The sequence below is a fragment of the Mauremys reevesii genome, linkage group 15 (assembly GCF_016161935.1).
Source record: "Mauremys reevesii isolate NIE-2019 linkage group 15, ASM1616193v1, whole genome shotgun sequence".
Lineage (NCBI taxonomy): Eukaryota > Metazoa > Chordata > Testudines > Geoemydidae > Mauremys > Mauremys reevesii.
Window position 1 is genome coordinate 44,927,209 of NC_052637.1, and position 24,088 is coordinate 44,951,296.

At 46.3% G+C, this 24,088-nt stretch overlaps 1 protein-coding gene across 10 annotated transcripts in view; it reads right to left on the reverse strand.

Annotated features, from left to right (window-relative positions):
• Positions 1 to 24,088, reverse strand: part of CCDC57 (coiled-coil domain containing 57) — a 148,870-nt gene that overhangs the window by 69,808 nt on the left and 54,974 nt on the right. For all 10 annotated transcript variants that reach the window (XM_039501399.1, XM_039501404.1, XM_039501407.1 and 7 more), the window contains 3 exons: positions 10,911 to 11,069; positions 7,850 to 8,012; positions 6,638 to 6,772 (listed from right to left, as the gene is read on the reverse strand). In XM_039501399.1, the coding sequence (XP_039357333.1) occupies positions 6,638 to 6,772; positions 7,850 to 8,012; positions 10,911 to 11,069 (457 nt within the window). The remainder of the gene's footprint in view (positions 1 to 6,637; positions 6,773 to 7,849; positions 8,013 to 10,910; positions 11,070 to 24,088) is intronic.

Sequence of the window (24,088 nt, forward strand, 5' to 3'; positions counted from 1 at the left end):
GAACTGTAGTGTAGAGGATGTATAAACCTTGCGTCCCAGGACATCAAGGCATCTAAGGTCTTTGTCTTGAGGGGTGGGTCGATATTGTGAATGTTTGGTCCTCTGTGTCACTGCATCGATGACAAGGGAGTTCGGTGGTGGATGAGAGAATAGGAAGTCTGCGTCCTTTGCAGGAACGTAATATTTACGCTCAGCCTTCTTGCAAGTTGGTACCAGAGAAGCTGGGGTTTGCCAGAGAGTGTCAGCTGGCTTCATGAGTGCTTCATTTATAGGGAGCGCGATTTTCGAGGGTGCAGACGGTTGAAGGATTTTAAGGAGTTTGTGTTGCTTCTCCTGAACCTCTTCTAAGGGAATATCCTGACTGATCGCAACCCTCTGAAAAAGTTCTTGGAATTGTTTGCAGTTGTCCACGATCTGTGGAGGTGGAGGGAGGCTGGCTTCATCTGAGGCTGATGGAGTTAGGATTAGGCGAATCAGGATATGGTGCACAGCTCCCCAGTTCAGGAGGGGGTTCAGGCACCCTGGAAGTGGATGGAGCAGGAGACTGAGGTACCGAAGGAAGGTGACTGATAGGAGGATTCTGCCACGGGTACCACTGCGGCCAAGGCATGGGGTAGGAGAACCCAGGCATCACCCACGGAGGGGCAGCATAGGGAAACTGAGGCTGCTGAACTTGAGCCGTGACCTGAGGTGGTAAAGGTGCCTGTGGAGGAGAAGCAGGAGGGGAGAACTCTGCCTGCTGTTGCAGTTCAAGGTCACCATTGGTGAAAGCCATTTCAGGTGGAGAAAGTGGCAGGTCAAGGAAGGAGTCCTCTGCTTCCAGGAGTGGAGAGTGAGGCTCAGGTGGCACTAAAAGGTCACTTTGACTGAGCAGCTGTCGTTCCTGCTCTCTAGGCTGAGCTAAGTCTACTCTCTGCTGTAGAAAAAAAACAGGAGTACTTGTGGCACCTTAAAGACTAACAAATTTATTTAAGCATGAGCTTTCGTGAGCTACAGCTCACTTCTTCGGATGCATAGAATGGAACACACAGACAGGGGATATTTATACATACAGAGAACATGAAAAGGTGGAAGTATGCATACCAACAGGCAGAGTCTAATCAATTGAGATGAGCTATCGTTAGCAGGAGGAAAAAAACTTTTTGAAGTGATAATTAAGATGGCCCATAGAAGGTGTGAGGAGAAATTAACATAGGGAAATAGAGTCAATTGGTGTAATGCCCCAACCATTCCCAGTCTTTGTTTAGGCCACAGTTAATAGTATCTAGTTTGCATATTAATTCAAGTTCAGCAGTTTCTCTTTGGAGTCTGTTTTTGAAGTTTTTTTGTTGCAAAATTGCCACCTTCAAGTCTGTCACTGAGTGGTTAGAGAGGTTGAAGTGTTCTCCCACTGGTTTTTGAATGTTATGATTCCTGATGTCAGATTTGTGTCCATTTATTCTTTTGCGTAGAGACTGTCTGGTTTGGCCAATGTACATGGCAGAGGGGCATTGCTGGCACATGATGGCATATATCACGTTGGTAGATGTGCAGGTGTATGAGCCCCTGATGGCATGTCTGATGTGATTAGGTCCTATGATGGTGTCACTTGAATGGATATATGGACAGAGCTGGCATCGGGCTTTGTTGCAAGGATAGGTTCCTGGGTTAGTGTTTATGTTGTATGGTGTGCGGTTGCTGGTGAGTATTTGCTTCAGGTTGGGAGGCTGTCTATAAGCGAGGACTGGCTTGTCTCCCAAGATCTGTGAGAGTGAGGGATCATCTCTAAGGATAGGTTGTAAATCTTTGATGATGCGCTGGAGAGGTTTTAGTTGGGGGCTGTAGGTGATGGCTAGTGGTGTTCTGTTATTTTCTTTTTTAGGCCTGTCCTGTAGTAGGTGGCTTCTGGGTACTCTTCTGGCTCTGTCAATCTGTTTTTTCACTTCAGCAGGTGGGTATTGTAGGTTTAAGAATGCTTGATAGAGATCTTGTAGGTGTTTATCTCTGTCTGAGGGATTGGAGCAAATACGGTTGTATCTTAGAGCTTGGCTGTAGACAATGGATCGTGTGGTGTGTCCGGGATGGAAGCTGGGGGCATGTAAAGTAAGTATAGCGGTCAGTGGGTTTCCGGTATAGGGTGGTATTTATGTGACTATCGTTTATTAGCACAGTAGTGTCTAGGAAATGGACCACTTGTGTGGATTGGTCTAGGCTGAGGTTGATGGTGGGATGGAAATTGTTAAAATCTCGGTGGAATTCCTCGAGGGCTTCTTTTCCATGAGTCCAGATGATGAAGATGTCATCAATGTCGCGCAAGTAGAGTAGGGGCGTTAGGGAACGAGAGTTAAGGAAGCGTTGTTCTAAGTCAGCCATAAAGATGTTGGCATACTGAGGGGCCATGCGGGTACCCATAGCAGTGCCACTGACTTGAAGATATATATTGTCCCCAAATGTGAAATAGTTGTGGGTGAGGACAAAATCACAAAGTTCAGCCACCAGGTTAGCCGTGATATTGTCGGGGATACTGTTCCTGATGGCTTGTAGTCCATCTTTGTGTGGAATGTTAGTGTAGAGGGCTTCCACATCCACAGTGGCCAGAATGGTGTTTTCTGGAAGATCACTGATGGATTGTAGTTTCCTCAGGAAGTCAGTGGTGTCTCGAAGATAGCTGGGAGTGCTGGTAGCATAGGGCCTGAGGAGAGAGTCCACATAGCCAGACAATCCTGCTGTTAAAGTACCAATGCTTGAGATGATGGGGCATCCAGGATTTCCAGGTTTATGGGTCTTGGGTAGCAAATAGAATACACCTGGTCGGGGTTCCAGGCATGTGTCTGTATAGATCTGTTCCTGTGCTTTCTCAGGGAGTTTTTTGAGCAGATGGTGTAGTTTCTTTTGGTAATCATCAGTGGGATCAGAGGGTAATGGCTTGTAGAATGTGGAGTTAGAGAGTTGCCTGGCAGCCTCTTGTTCATATTCCGACCTATTCATGATGACGACAGCACCTCCTTTGTCAGCCTGTTTGATTATGATGTCAGAGTTGTTCTTTAGGCTGTTGATGGCATTGTGTTCAGCACGGCTTAGGTTATGGGGCAAGTGATGTTGCTTTTCCACATTTTCAGCCCGTGCACGGTGACGGAAGCAATCTATGTAGAAGTCTAGTCTGTTGTTTCGACCCTCAGGAGGAGTCCATGCAGAATCCTTTTTATTATAGCGTTGGTAGGAAGGATTCTGTGGGTTAGTATGTAGTTCAGAGGTGTGTTGGAAGTATTCTTTGAGTTGGAGACGGCGAAAGTAGGATTCTAGGTCACCGCAAAACTGTATCATATTCGTGGATCTGGAAGGACAAAAGGAGAGTCCCCGAGATAGCCCAGCAGAAGAATCTGTCCTAAGAGAGTAGCTGGAAAGATTAACAATATTGTTGGGTGGGTTAAGGGAGCTACTGTTGTGGCTCCTTGTGCCATGTAGCAGTTTAGACAGTTTAGTGTCCTTTTTCTTTGGTAGAGAAGCAAAGTTTTTGATGTAAATGGCTTATCTAGTTTTTGTAAAGTTTGTCCATGAGGAAGTTTGTGTAGAAGGTTGGTTTTTCATCAGAATATCTAGTTTAGAGAGTTCAGTCTTAATCTCTGCTGTAGCTGTTTACTAGGCGAGAGTGACAGAGAGTCTCCTGTTGTATTGTGCTTGGACGCCCCCTGCAGGGGGTCTGCTGCTAGTGCACGGGTAGCAGAGTGGCTGGGTGCCGACCCTGTTCTCGGTGCCGAGGCTGATCGAGCTGTCGGCACCACAGCTATTTTTGTTGCTGAGGCAGAGCGCGCTGGCAGGATCACGGCTGCTTTCAGCGCTGAAATTGACCAGGCTGAAAGCAGCGCGGCTGTTCTTGGTGTCGGTGCCGAATGCGCTGTCGGCACCGCTGCTGTTGCTGGTGCCGGTGTTGCAGCGTGCCTGGGTGCCGCAGAGGAGCGAGGTGTCCGTGCCGCAGCCGTTTGCGGCGCCGAGGGGACCGAACGGCTAAGTGCCTTCCCAGCGCGGGAAGTCTGGTCCCTGCCTTTCAGCTCTGTCAGAGCAGTAGCTGAGGCATTCGAAGAGGCTGAGGCAGCTGTCTTTCCTGCTGTCAGCACAGGGGGTAGGGATCTTGCCGGAGACCCCTTACCCTTGTTAGAGTCTCATTTGTGAGACTTCTGCGCTTTGTGCCTCCGCTCCAGGGAGGGTGAAGTGACGCTCCCCACCGGTTCTGATCTGGCTGGGGAGCGTGTGGGAGCGGGTTCCACTTTTCCCGTCTCCGACAGTGGCTGCAGGGATTTCTCCATCATGATGATCTTGAGGCGCAGATCCCTGTCACGACGAGCTCTTGATTTGAGGCTTGCACAGTTTTGGCACTTTGCGGGGATGTGGGTGTCCCCAAGACACTTCACACACTGGGAGTGACCATCTGACCGTGGCATGGAGTCCTGACAGGAGATGCATCTTTTGAAACCCGAAGCTCCTGGCATTGTGAATTGGAGATGGGCGAGGAAAGTGTCTCAATGGGAGACAAGCCTGAGGGTTTTTGTTTTTTTTTAAACTAAGTAACTAACTATGTAACTATACTAAAGGAAGGGAAACAACTGGGAAGTAATTAATAATTACTTCCATGTTTCCTACAGAGATCAGGGAAGAGAAGGCAGCACTGCTCCGAGTCCCGTTTTCAGCCAAGGACGGTTGAGAAGGAACCGAGGAGGGTGTGGGGTGCACGCACTCAGGAAGATTCCAACTAGACAGGAGATACCATCTGGGTGCATGCGCCCCAACCAGGCACTGCTACCGAAAATATCCGATCGACAGCGCTGGGACGCACCGTCACCTAGAGTGGAGCACCCACAGGGACAGCACTCGAAGAAGTAGTAATTCTTTCATACTACTCCATGCTGATTAGGCCTCAACTGGAGTATTGTGTCCAATTCTGAGCGCCACCTATCAGGAAAGGTCTGGACAAATTGGAGAAAATCCAGAGGAGAGCAACAAAAATGTCTAGAAAACAGGACCGATGAGGAAATATTGAAAAAAAAATTAGTTTGTTTAGTCTGGAGAAGAGAAGACTGAGAGGGGACATGAAGTACAGAAAGAAGAGGGTGAAAAATTGTTCTCATTAGCCTCTGAGTATAGGACTAGAAGCAATTGGCTTAAATTGCAGCAAGGGAGGTGTAGGTTGGACATTAGGAAAGACTTTCTGTAAGGGTAGTTAAATACGGGAACAAATTGCCTAGGAAGGTTGTGGAATCTCCATCATTGGAGGTTTTTAAGAACAGGTTAGACAAACATCTGTCAGGAATGATCTAGTTATTACCTAGTCCTGCCTTGAGTGCATGGGACTAGACTATGACCTCTTGAGGTCCCTTCCAGTCCTATACTTCCATGATTCTATGATTCAGGGAAAACTCAGAGAATCATTCTTCCATGCATAAGCGCTGGGCTATATGGGCTCATGGGGGACCAGGCCCCAACAATATTCTGGAAAGAAGGCCCAGCCCTACCAATGTTTAAGCCAAGAGTGCAACCAGAAAAGGGGATCCAGGTTACTTACTGGGACACCCCAAATTTGAGTGGCATTGGGGGTATCTGAGCGGCACTGTGACCCCATGCACCAAATATGCTGGAGGTATGGCAGGTATTTTTCTCTTATTTGGGGGGGGTTGCCCCCCCAGACTCCAATTATAGGAGGCACTGTCCCTTGTACCCCTGACCTCTGGGCCTCACTAAAAATTTTACAAATGCAGCACCTGTGCTTCCATGTGATGGGATGACAACTATTGCCCTAAGTCCCACTGTGCTTAAGTACATTTGCAACTGAGCCCTATGTTTGCAAATTGGATTTCCTGCTGAGACGATTTAGTAAAATGGCAGCTCTTAATGGGAGACAGTAATTGAGATATTAAAACAGCAGCAGGCATTCTAAGAAGATTTTGCAATTTCATATAAATTTTAAAATACTCATTTAAGACTAACATAACCTTAAAATCTGCACTGTGACAATCCTGGAGCAGAACAGAGAATCACAATTCTCTCTTTGCTCCTCCTTTGCTTTGAGGAAGAAGAAAATTACTTTGCCCCTTTTCTTGGAGCAGTTTACCTCCCCTGTACACCTGGCATAATACTTTGGCCAGTGAGTGATTGGGGCAGTCAAGGCTCCTCCCCATCCCCGTCCACTTGTTCAAAGTAGTGGAAGAGTAGCCTCTTCTGTCCTTCCTATGGCCAGAATCTAAATCTGAGTAGGACCAAACAGGGGAGTAAGAGAGGGTCCACTGAATGACTGAATAAGGCCAATGATAATCTAGCCCTTCGTTACCTAAGCTGTTCACATTAATCACTGCATTTTCCTTTAAAAGGATAATACCCCAAAATGAATTGTCGAGGTCTCTGACAGTCCTTTCCAGTGCATACATTACATCTGTTAAATGGAATATCTTCTATGGTATACATTGACCATAGGTACAGATACTTAACACATTTGTAAAGGCTAGTGTAAACACCCCTATACATTTGTTCCAGACTGGAAATGTTTGTACCTCAAATTAACATGCAATCAATTAACTTGAGGTATACAAATTTAGTGAAGACAAGCCCCACATAGCTGGCTGTATCGGAATGAATTCAACCAAAGACAAGGCAATAAGTGTTGTCTAACCTGTTTCTCTCCTTCAGGCAATATACCATGTTTCTGAAGTGCCTGCACTGCTTGGTCTCTTTCAAAGGTCAAAGCAGACAGGACTGTTTCCATTTCACACAGCTTCTGTTCCTTCTCTTGTAGCTGAGCTGTAACCTACAAAACACAAAAATTACTGTGTCTTAAGTACAGAGCTATTAGAAGGGAGGAACAATGGTCTTCTGGTTCAATCACATGACAGGAAATCAAGAAACATGTGTTCTATTTCTGGCTCTGCCACAGACCTCCTGTGTGACCCTGAAAAAGTCACTTAATTTCCCTGTGCCTCAACTTCCTAACCTGTAAAAGTGACAATAATAATAATTTGCCTCCCAGACGTTCATTAATGTCTATAAAGCACTTGGGATACAGAGTGGTGTTATAAAACACCAGGATTAAAGTTTACTTTTTAAAATAGTAAACAGGTCATTTCATTATACCCACGTGGTTACTTGGCAATTGGCCACTGACAACCATCACCAGTACATTCTGTAAAATCTCTGAACAAGAAGAGCGTCTGCAATGTAGTCCACTCTACATGGGACTACACTTTAAAACCATTCAGAGACTGAAGCTGGTGCAAAATCCAATGGCTTGCTTCATGAGCAGGGCATATTACTGGAAGAATATGACACCAGTGCTCTGGGATCTACACTGGCTCCCCATTGGTTTCCAGGTGGAGTTTATGTACCTGAGGAATCACTTCTCTTTCCGTGCCATACTGACACGGCTGGGGTGTTCAACCAGAACCCCTTTCATTAGGGAAGAGAAAAGGGTGGCTGGCAGTGTTCTCCATGAGGGCTCTGAGACCTAGGACTTGCTCCCTTCACTTGATCCAAAATATCCTGAATTTGGGTGACTTCCTGGAAACACTGAAAAATAAATCTGTTTGATAGGCTCTTGGAGAATTCTGAGGGTAAGCTTCCCATAAATGATGAAGGAAAAGAAAAGAGTATTTGTAGGTATCTGGCTGTCTGAATTCCTGTTGAAATGATTACTTTAATGCTACTGGGATTTTATTTATTGTTTTATTAAGGATGTTAAGGTGCCTACAGCCTTGAACAGGGTATCTTTTTTATTATTTTAAATCCAAGTAAGTAGTCTGTAGAATAACAGAAATGTAAGGCTGGAAGGGACCTTGAGAGTGATGAAACCACTCAGTACAGACCAAAGTCAATTTGATCTAATAATGACCTGGTCCCTTGCTGTTGACAGGCTCTGTATTAGATCCTCTGATTTCTGATATTGATTTCTTTCAGCATTTTCACAGTGCCGCTGCCAGTCCAGTTCTGCTTGCACTTTAGCTCGTTCCAGAATCTGCTCTCGTTCTGCTGCCAGAGACAGTTGCTGCTTATACCTATGACACAGAGCACCAGCGTGAATTTTTTTTCCCCGTTCCCTGAATTTCTAGTTCAATTACTAAGAGACCATTGAACTGGAGAAACAACATAGTATGTCCAATACCTGAAGCTCTGGTGCTGAAGGGAGATTTTAATTACTGAAACATACAAAGGGTAATTAACTAACACTCTGAACTCTGTAGCGGGCAACTTGTTGTTTCAAAGAGTGTGGAAGACAATCTCAGAAGAACAGGAGTACTTGTGGCACCTTACAGACTAACACATTTATTTGAGCATAAGCTTTCATGGGCTACAGCCCACTTCATCAGATGCATGCAGTGGAAAATAGAGTAAGACCACACACACACACACAGACAGAGAACATAAAACAATGGTTGTTACCATACACACTCTAAGGAGAGTGATCAGTTAAGGTGAGCTATTACCAGCAGGAGAGAAAAAATTTTTTTGTACTGGTAATCAAAATGGTCTATTTGCAGCAGTTGACAAGAAGTTGTGAGGAACGGGGGGTGGGGGGGAGAGAAATAAACATGGGGAAATAGTTTAACTTTGTGTAACGACCCATCCACTCCCAGTCTTTATTTAAGCCTAATTTAAAGGTGTCCATTTTGCAAATTAATTCCAATTCAGCAGTCTCTCATTAGAGTCTGTTTTTGAAGGTTTTTTTTGTTGTAATATTGCGACTTTTAGGTCTGTAATCAAGTGACCAGGGAGATTGAAGTGTTCTCCAACTGGTTTTTGAATGTTATAATTTTTGACGTCTGATTTGTGTCCATTTATTCTTTTATGTAGAGACTGTCTGGAAGAGTACCCAGAAGTCACCTACTACAGGACAGACCCAACAAAGAAAGTAACAGAACACCACTAGCCGTCACCTTCAGCCCCCAACTAAAACTTCTCCAGCGCACCATCAAGGATCTACAACCTATCCTGAAGGACAATCCATCACTCTCAGAGATCTTGGGAGACAGGCCAGTCCTTGCTTACAGACAGCCCCCTAACCTGAAGCAAATCCTCACCAGCAACCACAGACCACACAACAAAGACACTAACCCAGGAACCTATCCTTGCAACAAAGCCCATTGCCAACTCTGTCCACATATCTATTCGACACCATCATAGGACCTAATCACATCAGTCACACTATCATACATTAACTATACTCGTTCACCGGCACATCTACCAATGTGATATATGCCATCATGTGCCAGCAATGTCCCTCTGCCATGTACATTGGCCAAACCGGACAGTCTCTACGTAAAAGAATAAATGGACACAACTCAGACCTCAAGAATTAGAACATTCAAAAAACAGTCACACAAAAAAAACCCTTCAAAAACAGAGTCCAACGAGAAACTGCAGAACTGGAATTAATTTACAAAATGGACACCATTAAATTAGGCTTGAATAAAGACTGGGAGTGGATGAGTCATTACACAAACTAAACTATTTCCCCGTGCTAATTTCCCCCTACTGTTACTCACACCTTCTCGTCAAGCTATTATCAGCAGGAGAAAAAAGTTACCTTATTCGATTAGTCTCAGAGTTGGTATGGCAACACCTATTTTTTTTTCATATTTTTTTTCAATTTGTTAGTCTCTAAGGTGCCACAGTTACTCCTGTTCTTTTTGCGGATACAGACTAACACGGCTGCTACTCTGAAATCTGAGGAGAGGCAATTTTGGATTTTATATGCACTTGGAAGGGAACTAATTAGGGTATTGATAGTAAAGGAGAACTCTTGGAGTACATACCAATCAATCAATTTGGTGAATTTACAAAACTGAGAAAGAAAAATATAAAGAAGTAGTTAGACAAAGGTATACCAATTCTATAAAGAAACAACTAGAGAAATGAAGGGAACTATTGGACAAGGTCCCATGAACAGAAGCATTAATGGGGAAAGTAGTAAGTGAAGGATGGAAGATCCTACAGGATATTGTACCACAAAGGAGGCAGAGGAAAGGCTAATATGTCATGAAAGAAGATAGTTAGGTATACAGCTGAAATTAATACTGGGATTATACAAGAAATGGAAAAAGGGAGCGTAGAGATAAGGTAGGAGTATAGTGTTCATGGATAGTAAGCCAACTTGTAGAAATGAATTCAAAATGGCAAAAAAATATTGTTAGCTGAATGGGTAAATGAAATGCAAAGAAATTACAACCATGGAAAAAAACTAGGTTGTGTGAAATATAATACAACTCTGGTTAAACAAAGATGGAGATAACAGAGAAACTCCAGGATGATTGAAGTACTAATCAACTGTGATTTTTCTTCCATTTGTAATGTAACAGAAAAGTAGAATGAGACACTTTGAGAATGGAATATAATTGATGCTCAGGTTAACCAGGACACATGGTTGATAGGGGAAAGTAAAAGAATCAGACTTAAGTGTGGGATTTTCCAAAGCACTCAGCATTGACTAAATGCTGCTCCCACTGAAATCAACACCAAAATTCTCATTGATTTAAATGGCACCAAGGGTAGGGTCCAATCACTTGGGGTATGTCTACACTGCAAGTGGGAGCAAGCCTTTCAGTTCAGATAGACAGACTTACACTAGTGGGGGCTTGAGCTAGCGTGCTAAAAATAACAGTGTGGATGCTGCGGCTTGGGCTGCAGCTCAGGGTCTCAAGCCCATCTGATCCTCTGGGTTTGAGCTAGGGTGGCCCGCTCATGTCTTTGCTGAAGCTGCAGCATCCACAGTGCTATTTTTAGGGTGCTAGCTTGAGCCCCCCCCAGTGCAAGTCTGTCCACCTGGGCTGGAAGGCTCGCTCCCAGCTACAGTGAAGACACATCCTGAGAGCTTTTAAAATACCCACTCTAAATATTTATCCCTAAACAAAAATATTAAGGGGTCAAAGGTTTAGCAATCCCTTAGAATCCCTTACCTTTCTACATCCTGCTGGAATCTGGTCAATTCTGCCCTCAGCTTCATCTCCTCCTCATGCAATGACTGAATTTGAAGGTCTTTAGAAACAGTCTCTTTGGAGATCTGAGCTAGATGAGAATCCCAGCTTGTTTTCAGTGTTGTTAGCTCTCCTTGAAGCCTATACAAAGTATATAAAAACATACTTCTACAAACAAAATCTTTCTTTTTAAGACAGCAAGCAAGTCTTATTCAAAGCAACTGATTCTATTAAATACATGTCTACTATTATCCTCCTAAAAGTTACATTTTGCAAATATACCAAAGCAATATTAATATTAATGATGATTTCTCTAAAAAACACAGAAATTAATAGAAGACTTTCAGTGAAGAGGACTGAGGACTGTTTAATGACAAATCTTGTTAAATATCACAGAAGCTCCCACTTTTTTGAGACAGAAATATGTGCTTGCAAATTGTGTACTACCATATGTGTAGAAAAATGGAGGCACCCTAGACAAAAAGGCTCATGTTGTTCCAGTTGCAGTCTTCCAGGCTAAGGGAAGCCTTAAAACAGGCTCCCTAGCCAAAGAGGCTCATTTCTAACATTAAGTTATTGTCTCCCTGAATTATCTCAGCTGTTATTTTCTCAATATCAGTCCACATTTCCAATATTCACACAGCTCAGAGTCCATATGAGGAGGTTGACAAGAAGTTCAAAAAGAGGAAAGGACGGTAAATCCTAGGCCAGCAGAAAAGACTCTGGTATTTACTTATCTTACCCTTTAAAGTGTTACTGTGGACACCAAGCCCACTTTCTTCCCTCCTACCTTTCTTCTATCCTATCTCCACAACCAATATTAAATTTATCCCCAACATTCACCAGGGGATATGCTACTTTTCAAGAAACAACATTCCAGTACAGTAGTTAAAGGGGATCAAAAGACCCTAGCACGTCTTAGGGATCTGGCACACAAGGGGCATGCCAAACCCAAAAGGCAAACACATCCAACACTCCCTGATCACCTCAATCCCAGACATGATGGGCACAAGAAAAGACTAACTCCTAGACGAGACCATCCATCTCTGTGACTTTACCTGTGACCATCTCTCTGGAGGAGGGACACCTGGAGCATACAATCTGAAACTCAGGTTCATGCTGGTTATATGCAAAGTAGTAATAGTTCTATTGATGACCCATCAACAACTTAATATCAGCCAAGACACGTGACCTCAATGACTGTCAGCAGAATTTGGCTGGATGATTGTGTCAGTCACGTGCTGCTCATCTCAGCCTGTCTGGTATTGGTATATCTCAAGCTCAGAGGGGAGAGGAAGTGGAATGACCACAGAATCATAAGACTGGAAGGGACCTCGAGAGGTCATCTAGTCCAGTCCCCTGCACTCATGGCAGGACTAAGTATTATTTAGACCAGGGGTCGGCAACCTTTCAGAAGTGGTGTGCCGAGTCTTCATTTATTCACTCTAATTTAAGGTTTTGTGTACCGGTAATACATTTTAACGTTTTTAGAAGGTCTCTCTCTATAAGTCTATAAACTATCGTTGTATGTAAAGTAAACACGTTTTTTAAAATGTTTAAGAAGCTTCATTTAAAATTATATTAAAATGCAGATCTCATCAGTTTAGTGTAGTGGTTCTTAACCTGGGGTGCACACCGCCCCGGGGAAGGGCCGGTACACCCTAGGCAAAACTTCCACCTTGTGCCCCCACCCCGCCAATCTCCCTTGCACATTGGTTCATTGAGAGGGAAATCCCAACGAGCCTTTATAGCTCCCAGGGGCCAGCTATGCCCAGGGGCTGCTCCCCAGACCAGGTTCCCCCCTCCCTGCCCCCTGAACTCCCTTGGAGGGTGCACAGCACCCCCGGGAGCCCTCCCCACCCCACCCCAGTAGCCCCCACCCTGAGTCCACTCACTGCCTTTGCCGGACTTGGGCCGCTGCAGCAGCTTGGCAGGGAGGAGCCGCTTTCCGGAGGCACCGGAGAGCCAGAGCGTCCCGCTTGCGGCAGCAGCGAGCCCCCAGCCACGGAGGAGCCGGCGCAGTGCAGGGGGGCAGCAGCCCTGCAAAGGCGGCGGTAGCGCTAGCGGGGAGCAGCTGAGCCGCCCCCACCCCTCCTGCTCAGGCTGTGGCCCGGCGCCCCCCCAGAGGCTCCTGCAGGCTGCAGTGTATGTATGTGGGCACCAGCCTCCATGCACCCCCCAGTTCCCCCCTCGCCTAGAGTTACCATATTTCAACACTCAAAAAAGAGGGGAGAGCCCTGCCCTAGCCCTGCTGCCATCCACTCCCTCCCACTTCCCACCCAGACTGCCCCCGTCAGAACCCCCAACCCCACCCTGCTCCTTGTCCCCTGACTGCCCCCTTCTGAGACCCCCCACACACACACTAACTGCCCCCCTAGGACCCTACCCCCTACCTGTCCCCTGACTGCCCAACCCTTATCCACCCCCCCACCCCCAGACAGACCCTTGGGACTCCCACACCCCATCCAACCACTCCCCGCCCCCTGACAGACACCCCCCCCAGAACTCCCGACCCATCCAATCCTCCCCCTGCTCCCTGACTGCCCCCAGGGCTCCCCTTACCATGCCCATGCCAGTCAGATGCTGGCTCCACGTGGAGTTTTGCCTCCACGTGGAGTGCTGAGGTAGCGGGAGGGGGGGAGCTGTGGGAGGGGCAGCAGCGGCTCACACTTCCAGGAGCCGCAGAACCTGAGTGCGGCAAGGGGGGAGCCAGAGGGTGCGCCTGCCCGGGCTGCGGCCTGGTGTCCTCCCCATGGGGCTCCTGCAGCAGATGCATGCAGGTGGCAGTCCCCGTGTGCCCCCCAGCTCCCCCCCTGCTGCGCTCAGGCTCTGCAGCTCCCAGGAGTGTGAGCTGCCACCCCTCCTGCAGCAGGCTCAGGGCCCCACGCCCCAGTAGCTCATGCTCCCAGGAGACACAGAACCCGAGCACGGTGAGGGGGCAACCGGGGGGTGCGCCTGCCGCCAGCCCGGGGTCCCGGCCGCTGGCCACGCTCAGCCTCCTGCCAGCTGAACGAATGGAACCCCAGGCCAGCAGGATGCTGAGCAGGGCCGGTGGCTGGGATCCCGGCTGGCAGCCGCATGCCAAGCAAAATTGGCACGCGTGCCAAAGGTGGCATGTGTGCCATAGGTTGCCGACCCCTGATCTAAACCATCCCTGACAGGTGTTTGTCAAACCTGCTCTTAAAAAATCTCCAATGATAGAGATTCCACAACCTCCCTAGGCAATTTATTTCAGTGCTTAAAAATCCTGAAAGTTAGGAAGTTTTTCCTAATGTCCAACCTAAACCTCCTTTGCTGCAATTTAACCCCCTTGCTTCTTGTCCTATCCTCAGAGGTTAAGAACAATTTTTTTCCTTCTTCCTTGTAACAACCTTTTATGTACTTGAAAAACTGTTGTCATGTCCCCTCTCAGTCTTCACTTTTCCAGACTAAAAAAAAACAAACCATTTTTTCTTTTCAATCTTACCTCATAGGCCATGTTTTCTAGACTTTTAATCATTTTTGTTGCTCTTCTCTGGTCTCTCTTCAATTTGTCCACATCCTTCCTGAAATGTGGCTCCCAGAACTGGACACACTACTCCAGTTGAGGCCTACTCAGTGCAGAGTAGAGTGGAAGAATTACTTCTCATGTTTTGCTTACAACAGTCTGGCTAATACATCCCAGAATGATGTTTGCTTTTTTTGCAACAGAGTTACACTGTTGATTCATATTTAGCTTGTGGTCCACTATGACCCCCAGATCCCTTTCTGCAATACTCCTTCCTAGGCAGTATGTTTTTTTTACCCCTTTTATCCTTACCCAGAGACTTTCAACAAGTCTGTCTCCTATTTCCATCTCAACCTCAGTCCATTTTTAATATAAGGCAACACCTCCTCCCTTTTCCCCTCCCTGTCCTTCCTGAGCAAGCTGTACCCTTCTATACCAATATTCCAGTCATGCATATTATCCCACCAAGTCTCTGTAATGCCAACTATGTCACAGTTGTGTTTATTTACTAGCATGTCAAGTTCTTCCTGCTTATTCCCCATACTTCTCACATTAGTATACAGACATCTAAGATACTGATTTGATTTCCTGCCCCCTAGTTCTGTCTTGTCTCTCCCTTGTCCCTGCTATAACAACCAATGCCCCCTCCCCCCAAATTATGACCCTTCACTCAGGTCTCCATGTTTTTGACTTACCTGTGGGCTTTGGTCACCTGCCCCCTTCAAACCTAGTTTAAAGCCCTCCTCACGAGGTTAGCCAGTCTGTACCCAAATATGCTCTTCCCTTTCCTCGACAGGTGGATCCCATCTCTGTTTCCCAGAAGAGCATCCCATGATCACGGAAGCCAAAGCCCTTCTGGTGACACTATTCTCACAGCCAGACATTCACCTTCAGGATGCATCTGTCTCTGCCTGGGCCCCTACCCTTTACTGGAAGGATTGACGAGAACACCATCTGCACTCCCACCTCCTTCACCCTTACTCCCAGAGTCACTTCTGATCTGGTTAGGGTCATACCTCTCAGTATCACTAGCGCCCACATGGATGAGTAGCATGGCGTAGTAGTCAGAGGGCCGGATAATCCTTGACAATCCCTCCGTAACATCGCGGATACAGGTCCCTGGCAGGCAGAATATCTCCCGGGATGCCATGTCAGGGCAACAGATGGGTGCCTCTGTCTCCCTCAGAAGAGAGTCACATTAATTGCATCTAACCTCAGGTGTAAGAGAAGACTGACCCTGAAGACTAAGGGCTGGTCTGCAATGAAAGCGTACATCGGCATAGCTAAGTCTCTTGGGCTGTGAAAAATCCACACCCTGGAGAGACATAGCTATGCCAACATATGCCCACGAAGAATCGTTCTGCCAACCTAGCTTCCATCAAACCCCTCCTATCACTGCAGTGAGTGTCCACACTGAAATGCTACAACAGCACAGCTGCAGCTGTAGTGTTTTTAAGTGTAGACCTAAATTCCCTCTAAGCTGAGTGGCCGCCCAGCAGTCTATCAAGTGCCTGCACTTCAGGTGCCTGTCCCCCCACTGCCGCACTGCTCCTGCCCTCTGCCTTGGAGCTCCTAGCCAGCTTGCTGTGCAGAGTGTGGGAAGGAATGGGTTGGGGACATGACAGGGCTCAGAAGTAGGACGGAGCTTGCTGGCAGCTGCTGCATCTGAACTAGCAGGCTTCAGACTGGTGAGTGCTGATCTACTTAAAGGGGCAGCGTGTGTTTCTGTCTCTCTCACACACACACACACACACACACTCTTTCGCATCCAACTCCCAACACATACTTGTATTATTGTTGTTGCTGTTACTTCTTGATATTTCCTGCAATGCACATATGTTCTCTGTAATTTTATTCTTTCAAAGTGCAGTTGAGCGTTTTTCACTAGTCTATGCATTTCATAATTTTTATTTCTCTTTTACACTTACATTTTATTCCTTGAGTAGTGAGTTCTAAAATGCCTAACCTGTCCTGGCTGGAGTAATTATCCCTATGGTAACTTAAAAAAATTATATCTAGGTTTTTTGTTTTTACTGTGGTGCACATCTGCATATTACCTTGATAATTTGGTGCACATAACAAAATTCATTCTGCACATGAATGGAAAAAAAAAATAGAGGGAACATTGGTGTAAACATAGCCTAATTAATTTAAATATACTTAGGTCTGGTCTATACTACAAACTTACGTTGCCGGAAGCCACCTTATGTTGACCTAATAATGTACGCGTCTACTCTACCAGGTCCCTTCCACTGACCTAACTCGCCTGTGACATCCACTTAATTACTCCACCTCCACAAGAGGTGTAGCACTTAATTCAATGCTGATGGGTTGACAGAGAAGCCGTTTAGATGCAGTGTTGAGTAAGTCAACTAAATTGGCCTTCAGGTGGTGTCATAAGAACAGCCATACTGGGTCAGACCAAAGGCCCAGTCTTCCGACAATGTCCAATGCCAGGTGCCCCAGAGGGAATGAACAGAACAGGGAATCATCAAGAGATCCATTCCCTGTCGCCAATTCCCAGCTTCTGGCAAACAGAGGCTAGGGACATCATCCCTGCTCATCCTGGCTAATACCTATTGATGAACCTATCCTCCATGAATTTATCTAGTTCTTTTGTTGAACTCTGTTATAGTCTTGGCCTTCACAACATCCTCTGGCAAAGAGTTCCACAGGTTGACTGTGCATTGTGTGAAGAAATACTTCCTTTTGTTTGTTTTAAAACTGCTGCCATTAATTTCATTTGGTGACCCCTAGTTCATGTATTATGAAAAGGAGTAAATAACACTTCCTTATTTACTTTCTTCACACCAGTCATGATTTTATAGACCTCAATCATATCTCCCATTAGCCGGCTTTTTTCCAAGCTGAAAAGTCCCAGTCTTGTTAATCTCTCCTCATATGGAAGCCGTTCCATAGCCCTAATCATTTTTGTTACCTTTTTCTGAACCTTTTCCGATTCCAATATATTTTTTTAAGATGGGGCGACCACATCTGCACACAGTATTCAAGATGTGGGCGTACCAGGAATGTATAAAGAGGCAATGATATTTTCTGTCTTATTATATATCTCTTTCTTAATGATTCCCAGCATTCTGTTTGCTTTTTTGACTATCCACAATGACACCAAGATCTCTTTCTTGAGTGGTAACAGCTAATTTAGACTTCATCATTTTATATGTATGGTTGGGATTAGGTTTTCCAATATGCATTACTTTGCATTTATCAACATTGAATTTCATCTGCCATTTTGTTGCCCAGTCACCCAGTTTTGAGAGACTCTTTTGTAGTCCTTTGCAGTCTGCCTGGGATTTAACTATTTTGAGTAGCTTTGTATCATCTGCAAATTTAGCCACCTCACTGTCAGGGGTGGCTCCAGGCCCCAGCACGCCAAGCACGTGCTTGGGGCGGCATGCCGCGGGGGGCGCTCTGCCGGTCACCAGGAGGGCGGCAGAGGCAGAGGAGGTGGGCGGGACCAGCGGGACCCTCGCACGCACGTGGGTGGGAAGTCCACCGGAGCCGCGGGACCAGTGACCGGCAGAGCGCCCCCCGCGGCATGCTGCCCTGCTTGGGGCGGCGAAATGTCTAGGGCCGCCCCTGCTCACTGTTTACCCCTTTTTCCAGGTCATTTATGAATATACTGAATAGGACTAGTCCTAGTACAGACCCCTGGGGGACACCACTATTTACTTCTCTCTATTCTGAAAACTGACCATTTACTCCTACCCTTTGTTTCCTATCTTTTAACCAATTACTGATCCATAAGAGGACCTTCCCTGTTATCCCATGACAGCTTACTTTGCTTAAGAGCCTTTGGTGAGGGACCTTGTCAAAGGCTTTCTGAAAATCTAAGTGCACTATATCCACTGGATCCCCTTTGTTCACATGCTTGTTGACCGCACTCAAAGAATTCTAGTAGATTGATGAGGCATGATTTCCCTTTACAAAAACCATGTTGACTCTTCCCCCCAAAATTATGGTCATCTATGTGTCTGACAATTTTGTTCTTTACTAGACTTTCAACCAGTTTTCCTGGTACTGAAGTCAAGTTTACTGGCCTGCAATTGCTGGGATTACTCTGGAGCCCTTTTTAAAAATTGGCGTCACATTAGCTATTCTCCAGTCATTTGGAACAGAAGCTGATTTAAATGATAGTTTATAGACTACAGTTAAAAGAACAAGGAGTACTTGTGGCACCTTAGAGACTAACAAATGTACTTGGGCATAAGCTTTCATGGGATGCAAGCTTCATCAGATGCATGCACCATTAAATTAGGTTTGAATAAAGACTGGGAGTGGATGGGTCATTACACAAAGTAAAAGCTATTTCCCCACGCTAATTTTTCCCCTATTGTTACTCACACCTTCTTGTGAACTGTTTGAAATGGGCCATCCTGATTATCACTACAAAAGTTTTTCTTCTCCTGCTGATAATAGCCCACTTTAATTGATTAGTCTCATTAGAGTTGGTATGGCAACACCCTTTTTTTCACGTTCTCTGTGTGTGTATATATCTTCCTACTGTATTTTCCACTGCATGCATCTGATGAAGTGGGTTTTAGCCCACAAAAGCTTATGCCCAAATAAATGTGTTAGTCTCTAAGGTGCCACAAGTGCTCCTCGTTGTTTTTGCTGATACAGACTAACACGGCTACCACTCTGAAACCTGTCACCAGAGTGCAGTTAGTAGTTCTGCAATTTCACATTTGAGTTCCTTCAGAACTCTTGGGTGAATACCATCTGGTCCTGGTGACTTATTGCTGTATAGTTTATAAATCTGTTCTAAAACCTCCTCTAATGACACCTCAATCTGGGACAGTTCCTCAGATTTGTCATCTAACAAGAATGGCTCAGGTTTGGGAATCTCCTTCACATCTTCAACCGTGAAGACCAATGCAAAGAATTCATTTAGTTTCTCCGCAATGGCCTTATCGTCCTTGAGTGCTCCTTTAGCATCTTGATTGTCCAGTGGCCCCACTGGTTGTTTAGCAGGCTTCCTGCTTCCAATGTACTTAAAAAAAAATTATTGCTATTACTTTGAGTCTTTGGTTAGCTATTCTTCAAATTCTTTTTTGGCCTTCCTAATTATATTTTTATACTTCATTTGCCAGAGTTTATGCTCCTTTCTATTTTCCTCACTATGATTTAACTTCCACTTTCTAAAGGATGCCTTTTTGCCTCTCACTGTTTCTTTTACTTTGTTGTTTAGCCTTAGTAGCTTTTTTTTGGTTCTCTTACTAAGAGTTTTTTTTTAATTTGGGGTATACATTTAAGTTGAGCCTCTATTATGGTGTCTTTAAAAAGTTCCCATGCAGCTTGCAGGGATTTTACTTTTGGTGCTGTACCTTTTAATTTCTGTTTAACTAACCTCATTTTTGTGTAGTTCCCCTTTCTGAAATTAAATGCTACAGTGTTAGTCCACTGTGGTGTTTTCCCCACCACAGGGATGTTAAATTTAATTACATTATGGTCACTATAATCAAGCGGTCCCGCTATATTCACCTCTTGGACCTTATCCTGTGCTCCATGTAGGACTAAATAAAAAATTGCCTCTCCTCTTGTGGGTTCCAGGACTAGCTGCTCCAAAAAGCAGTCATTTAAGATGTCAAGAAACTTTCTCTCTGCATCCTGTCCTGAGGTGACATGCACCCAGTCAAAATGGGGATATTTGAAATCCCCCATTATTATTATTATTGAGTTTATTTTTGTAGCCTCTCTAATCTCCCTGAGCATTTCACAATCACTATCACCATCCTGGTCAGGTGGTTGTGAATATATCCCTACTGTTATAGTCTTATTCTTTGAGAATTATTATCCATAGAGATTGTATGGTGTAGTTTGGTTCATTAAAGATTTTTACTTTGTTTGATTCTATGCTTTCTTTCACATATAGTGCCTCTCCCTCACCAGCACGACCTGTTCTGTCCTTCTGATATATTTTGTACCTTAGTATTACTGTGTCTCGTTGATTATCCTCATTCCACCAAGTTTCTGTGATGCCTATTATATCAATATCCTCATTTAATGCAAGGCACTCTAGTTCACCCATCTTCTTTATTTAGACTTCTAGCCTTGATAAGCACTTTTTTAAAAAGTGTCACTTTAGCTGTCTGCCATTACATGATGTAATTGAATGAGACTTTTTTTCAATTTGACTGTTTCTCATCACCTCCTACATGTATTTTATCATCTTCCATCCTCTCCTCATTAGGACATAGGGAATCTCCATTTATAGATCCTCCCCTAAAAGATGTCCAAACCACATGCTCCTCCACACCTGTCGACTTTCCCCCAGCCCTTAGTTTAAAATTAAAAAGGCCGCAGAGCAGTTTTTAAGTGCCAGCAATCTGGTTCCATTTTGGTTTAGGTGGAGCCCATTCTTTCTGTATAGGCTCCCTATTTCCCAAAAGTTTCCCCAGTTCCTAATAAATCTAAACCCCTCCTCCTTATACCATTGTCTCATCCACACATTGAAACCCTGCAGTTCTCCCTGTCTAACTGGTCCTGCGCATGGAACTGGAAGCATTTCAGAGAATACTAACGTAGAGGTCCTGGACTTCAATCTCTTATCTAGCAGCCTAAATTTGGCCTCCAGGATCTCTCTCCTATCCTTCCCTGTGTCATTGGTACCTACATGTACCATGACAACTGGCTCCACCCCAGAACTACACATAAGTCTATGTTGACGTCTCGAAAGATTATGTCCCACACATCAGAGGCAGATTAGGGGTTTATGGGGCCCTGTACCAGAGCACGTGATGGCCTCTCCCCACCCCTTCTGCCTGAAGTCCCCCCGCATCCGCTCTAGTACTCCTGTCGGGGAGCTGGGTCAGGGTGTGGGGGCTTCCTCTGCTCCCTGACAAGAATACTGGGGGGCAGGGCAGGTGAAGCGGGGCAAGCCCCAGTACCCTGACCTGCACCCTGGCAGGAGTACCAGGCGGACAAAGCAGGTCGGGGTGCCCATTTTTCCAGGGACCCCCACAATTGGCATGGGCCCTGTAGCAGGGTGAACCCCTGCTCTGGCCCTGAAGGGGTTAAAAACAGCCCTGGGAAGGGGCCGAGGCTTGAGAAAGCAGCTTTTAAGCTGGGCTGATGGGGAAGTGGCTGCAGCTGGGTCACGCCCCAATCAGGCCCAGCTGGCCCCTATAAGAGGCTATGAGCCAGAAGCCCAAGCAGACAGTCTCTCTCTAGCTGTAGAGGGAGATGGGCGTGGCTGCAGGGAACTGGACATAAGGTACCTGAGTGAAGCAGGGCTGGGGAAAGGCAGAGGAGCTGGGGAGCTCTAGCCTGGAAAGCCCCAGGCTGCGGCCTAGCATTGGGCTAATAGGTACTTGGGTTGCAGAGGGCAGCCCAGGGGTAGGCCAAGGCAGCAGGCCCAAACCCAACCTTGCCAGTGATGAGTAGGCTGATACTGCAGTCTGCCCCAGGGTGTGGGGTTAGACAGTGACTGGCAGTAGCCATATACTGAGGCAAGGTGGGGATAGAGGGTGTGGGTTCCCTGGGGAGGGGAGACCCAGAGAGAAAGGGGTTACTGCCAGGGGGCAGCACCCCATGTAAAAGGGCACTGGGTCCAGGGAGGGACACAGGGGCCAGAGGACAGGCGGATCACTGGCCTGCAGAGGGCGCTCCAGAGCTGGAATGGAGCTAATTCCCAGGAGTCACCAGCAGGAGGCGCCGCAGGGGTGAGTTGGCCCGTTTACAGGGCCCATTGGCCCAGTGGCTAATCTGTCACTGCCCACAATGCTCCACTATGATCATTTTCACCTCCACTGCACAGCAGCCAGATACACAGGAAACAGTCCCTCCCCTGTTAAAGCCATGGGAACTTTTGAATTCTCATTTCCTATTTGATAAGAGTGGAGAACTCACCAATCCAGCTAATCATGGCAACCTGATGCCCCAAATGTGCTCCAGACTGGAGTGCACAGGAGGTGGTGGATTTAATTGGTTTGAGGGGAGAAGAGTCTGTGCAGGCATAGCTCTGATCCTGCCAAAGAAACACAGACATCTACAAAAAGATTGCTTGGGGTATGGAGGAAGAAGGGCTACCCCAGGGGCACGCAGCAGTGCCATGTGAAAAATCAAAGAAATTCGGCAGGCTTACCAGAAGACAAGGGAGGCAAACAGTCATTTTGGTTCTGCACCACAGATATACTGCTTCTACAATGAGTCCGAGTCCTGGGCAACCTCAGGCAACAAGGAGAACATTTTGGATGATGAGGAGGAGGATACTGGGAGGCAGGCGAGTGGTGACTCCATTCTCCTTGAGAGGCAGGAGCTATTTTTAACCACGGACCCCAGCCATTCGCAGGACAGCATGGCTCTCTCTGGATGGAGAGCTGAAAAAAGTCATGATGGGAGCATGCACCAACACCCAGTGCTGAGACCAGGGTGAGGACCTGAGGACTAAATGGGCATATTTGGTGCATATCCCAAGCTCTCAATACTGACACTGGGGAGAGGAGAAAGAAAATACCCACTGAGATGAACAAATGAACAAAGAAGTTCACGTCTCAGAGCTATCATTTTAGGCGATGGAGGCTTACATTGTGGGGCAATCAGAGGTAAGCATTGACCTTTCAATACTGAATGAGAGATGATAGGTAGGTTGCCCAACTGAAGGAGGCTGCATCTGGGCTCTGCAGACTCTGCAGCTGAACACCATGTCCTGGGTCCTAATGCCAGTCCTTCTCCCCTTCTGTGTGCCCTCCTGTTTTCTGTGCAACAGTAAATGCCTGTTGTGGGACTAGGTAAGGTGGGTCAGGGGAAATGCGTTAAGGGTGGTCGAGGGGGTGGGAGAAGAGGCAGTGGGGAAAGAAGGGGGTGGAATAGGGCAGAGGGAAAGGAATGTGGGAGTGAGGGGAGGGGGATGGGATGGGGAAGAAAAGGGTATAGGGGAATCACGGGGAGGGGAAGCGGGAGCCCAGCATGTGGCATCCCCTCAGCAGCAGCAGCTGGGGCTCCCCCATTAAGCAGGCCATCGAACCCTCATCTTGACAAGCCCTACACCTGGACCCCCCTGACAAGCCTGCCACACCCAGACCCCCACCCTCTGAGCCCCAACCAGTGAACCTGGACACCCACTCCATCAAGCTCCAATCCCCTAGCACCTGGAATCCCCCACTGAGACCTCCACACCAAGACCCCCACACTGAGCCTCATCTCCCCACACCCAGACCCTCCCATCCTGAGCCCCAACCACCTTCACCTGGATCCCCTACAGAGTCCCATTGCCCCTGCACCCAGAACTCCCCCTTTGAGCCCCTGTGCATCCAGATCTCCCACTGAGCTGCCAGCACCCTCAATGCAGCCAGTGGCCTGTGCTCCCCACTGCAATGCTGGAGCCACATTTATTTACTGACAAATAAAATTTGCTGAATTTTAAAATATTTGGTGCATTATTATTAATTATTATTATTTTGGTGCAGAATTCCCTCAGGAATAATTCTATGTACACATAACTATATGTGCTGGAACTACGAGTGCTTCTGCAACCTCTGGCTTGAAGTGGTTTCCATCAGATACAGGGTTTACAGTTTGGTTCTATGGCTCTCAGCACCCTCACTATACAAATTGTTTAAGCACGCCTGCATATAACTCAGCAATGTAAAGTATCCTGCAGAGTCACACCTTGTTGACTAGACACTTTTGTGCAATGGATGAGAAAAGGGTC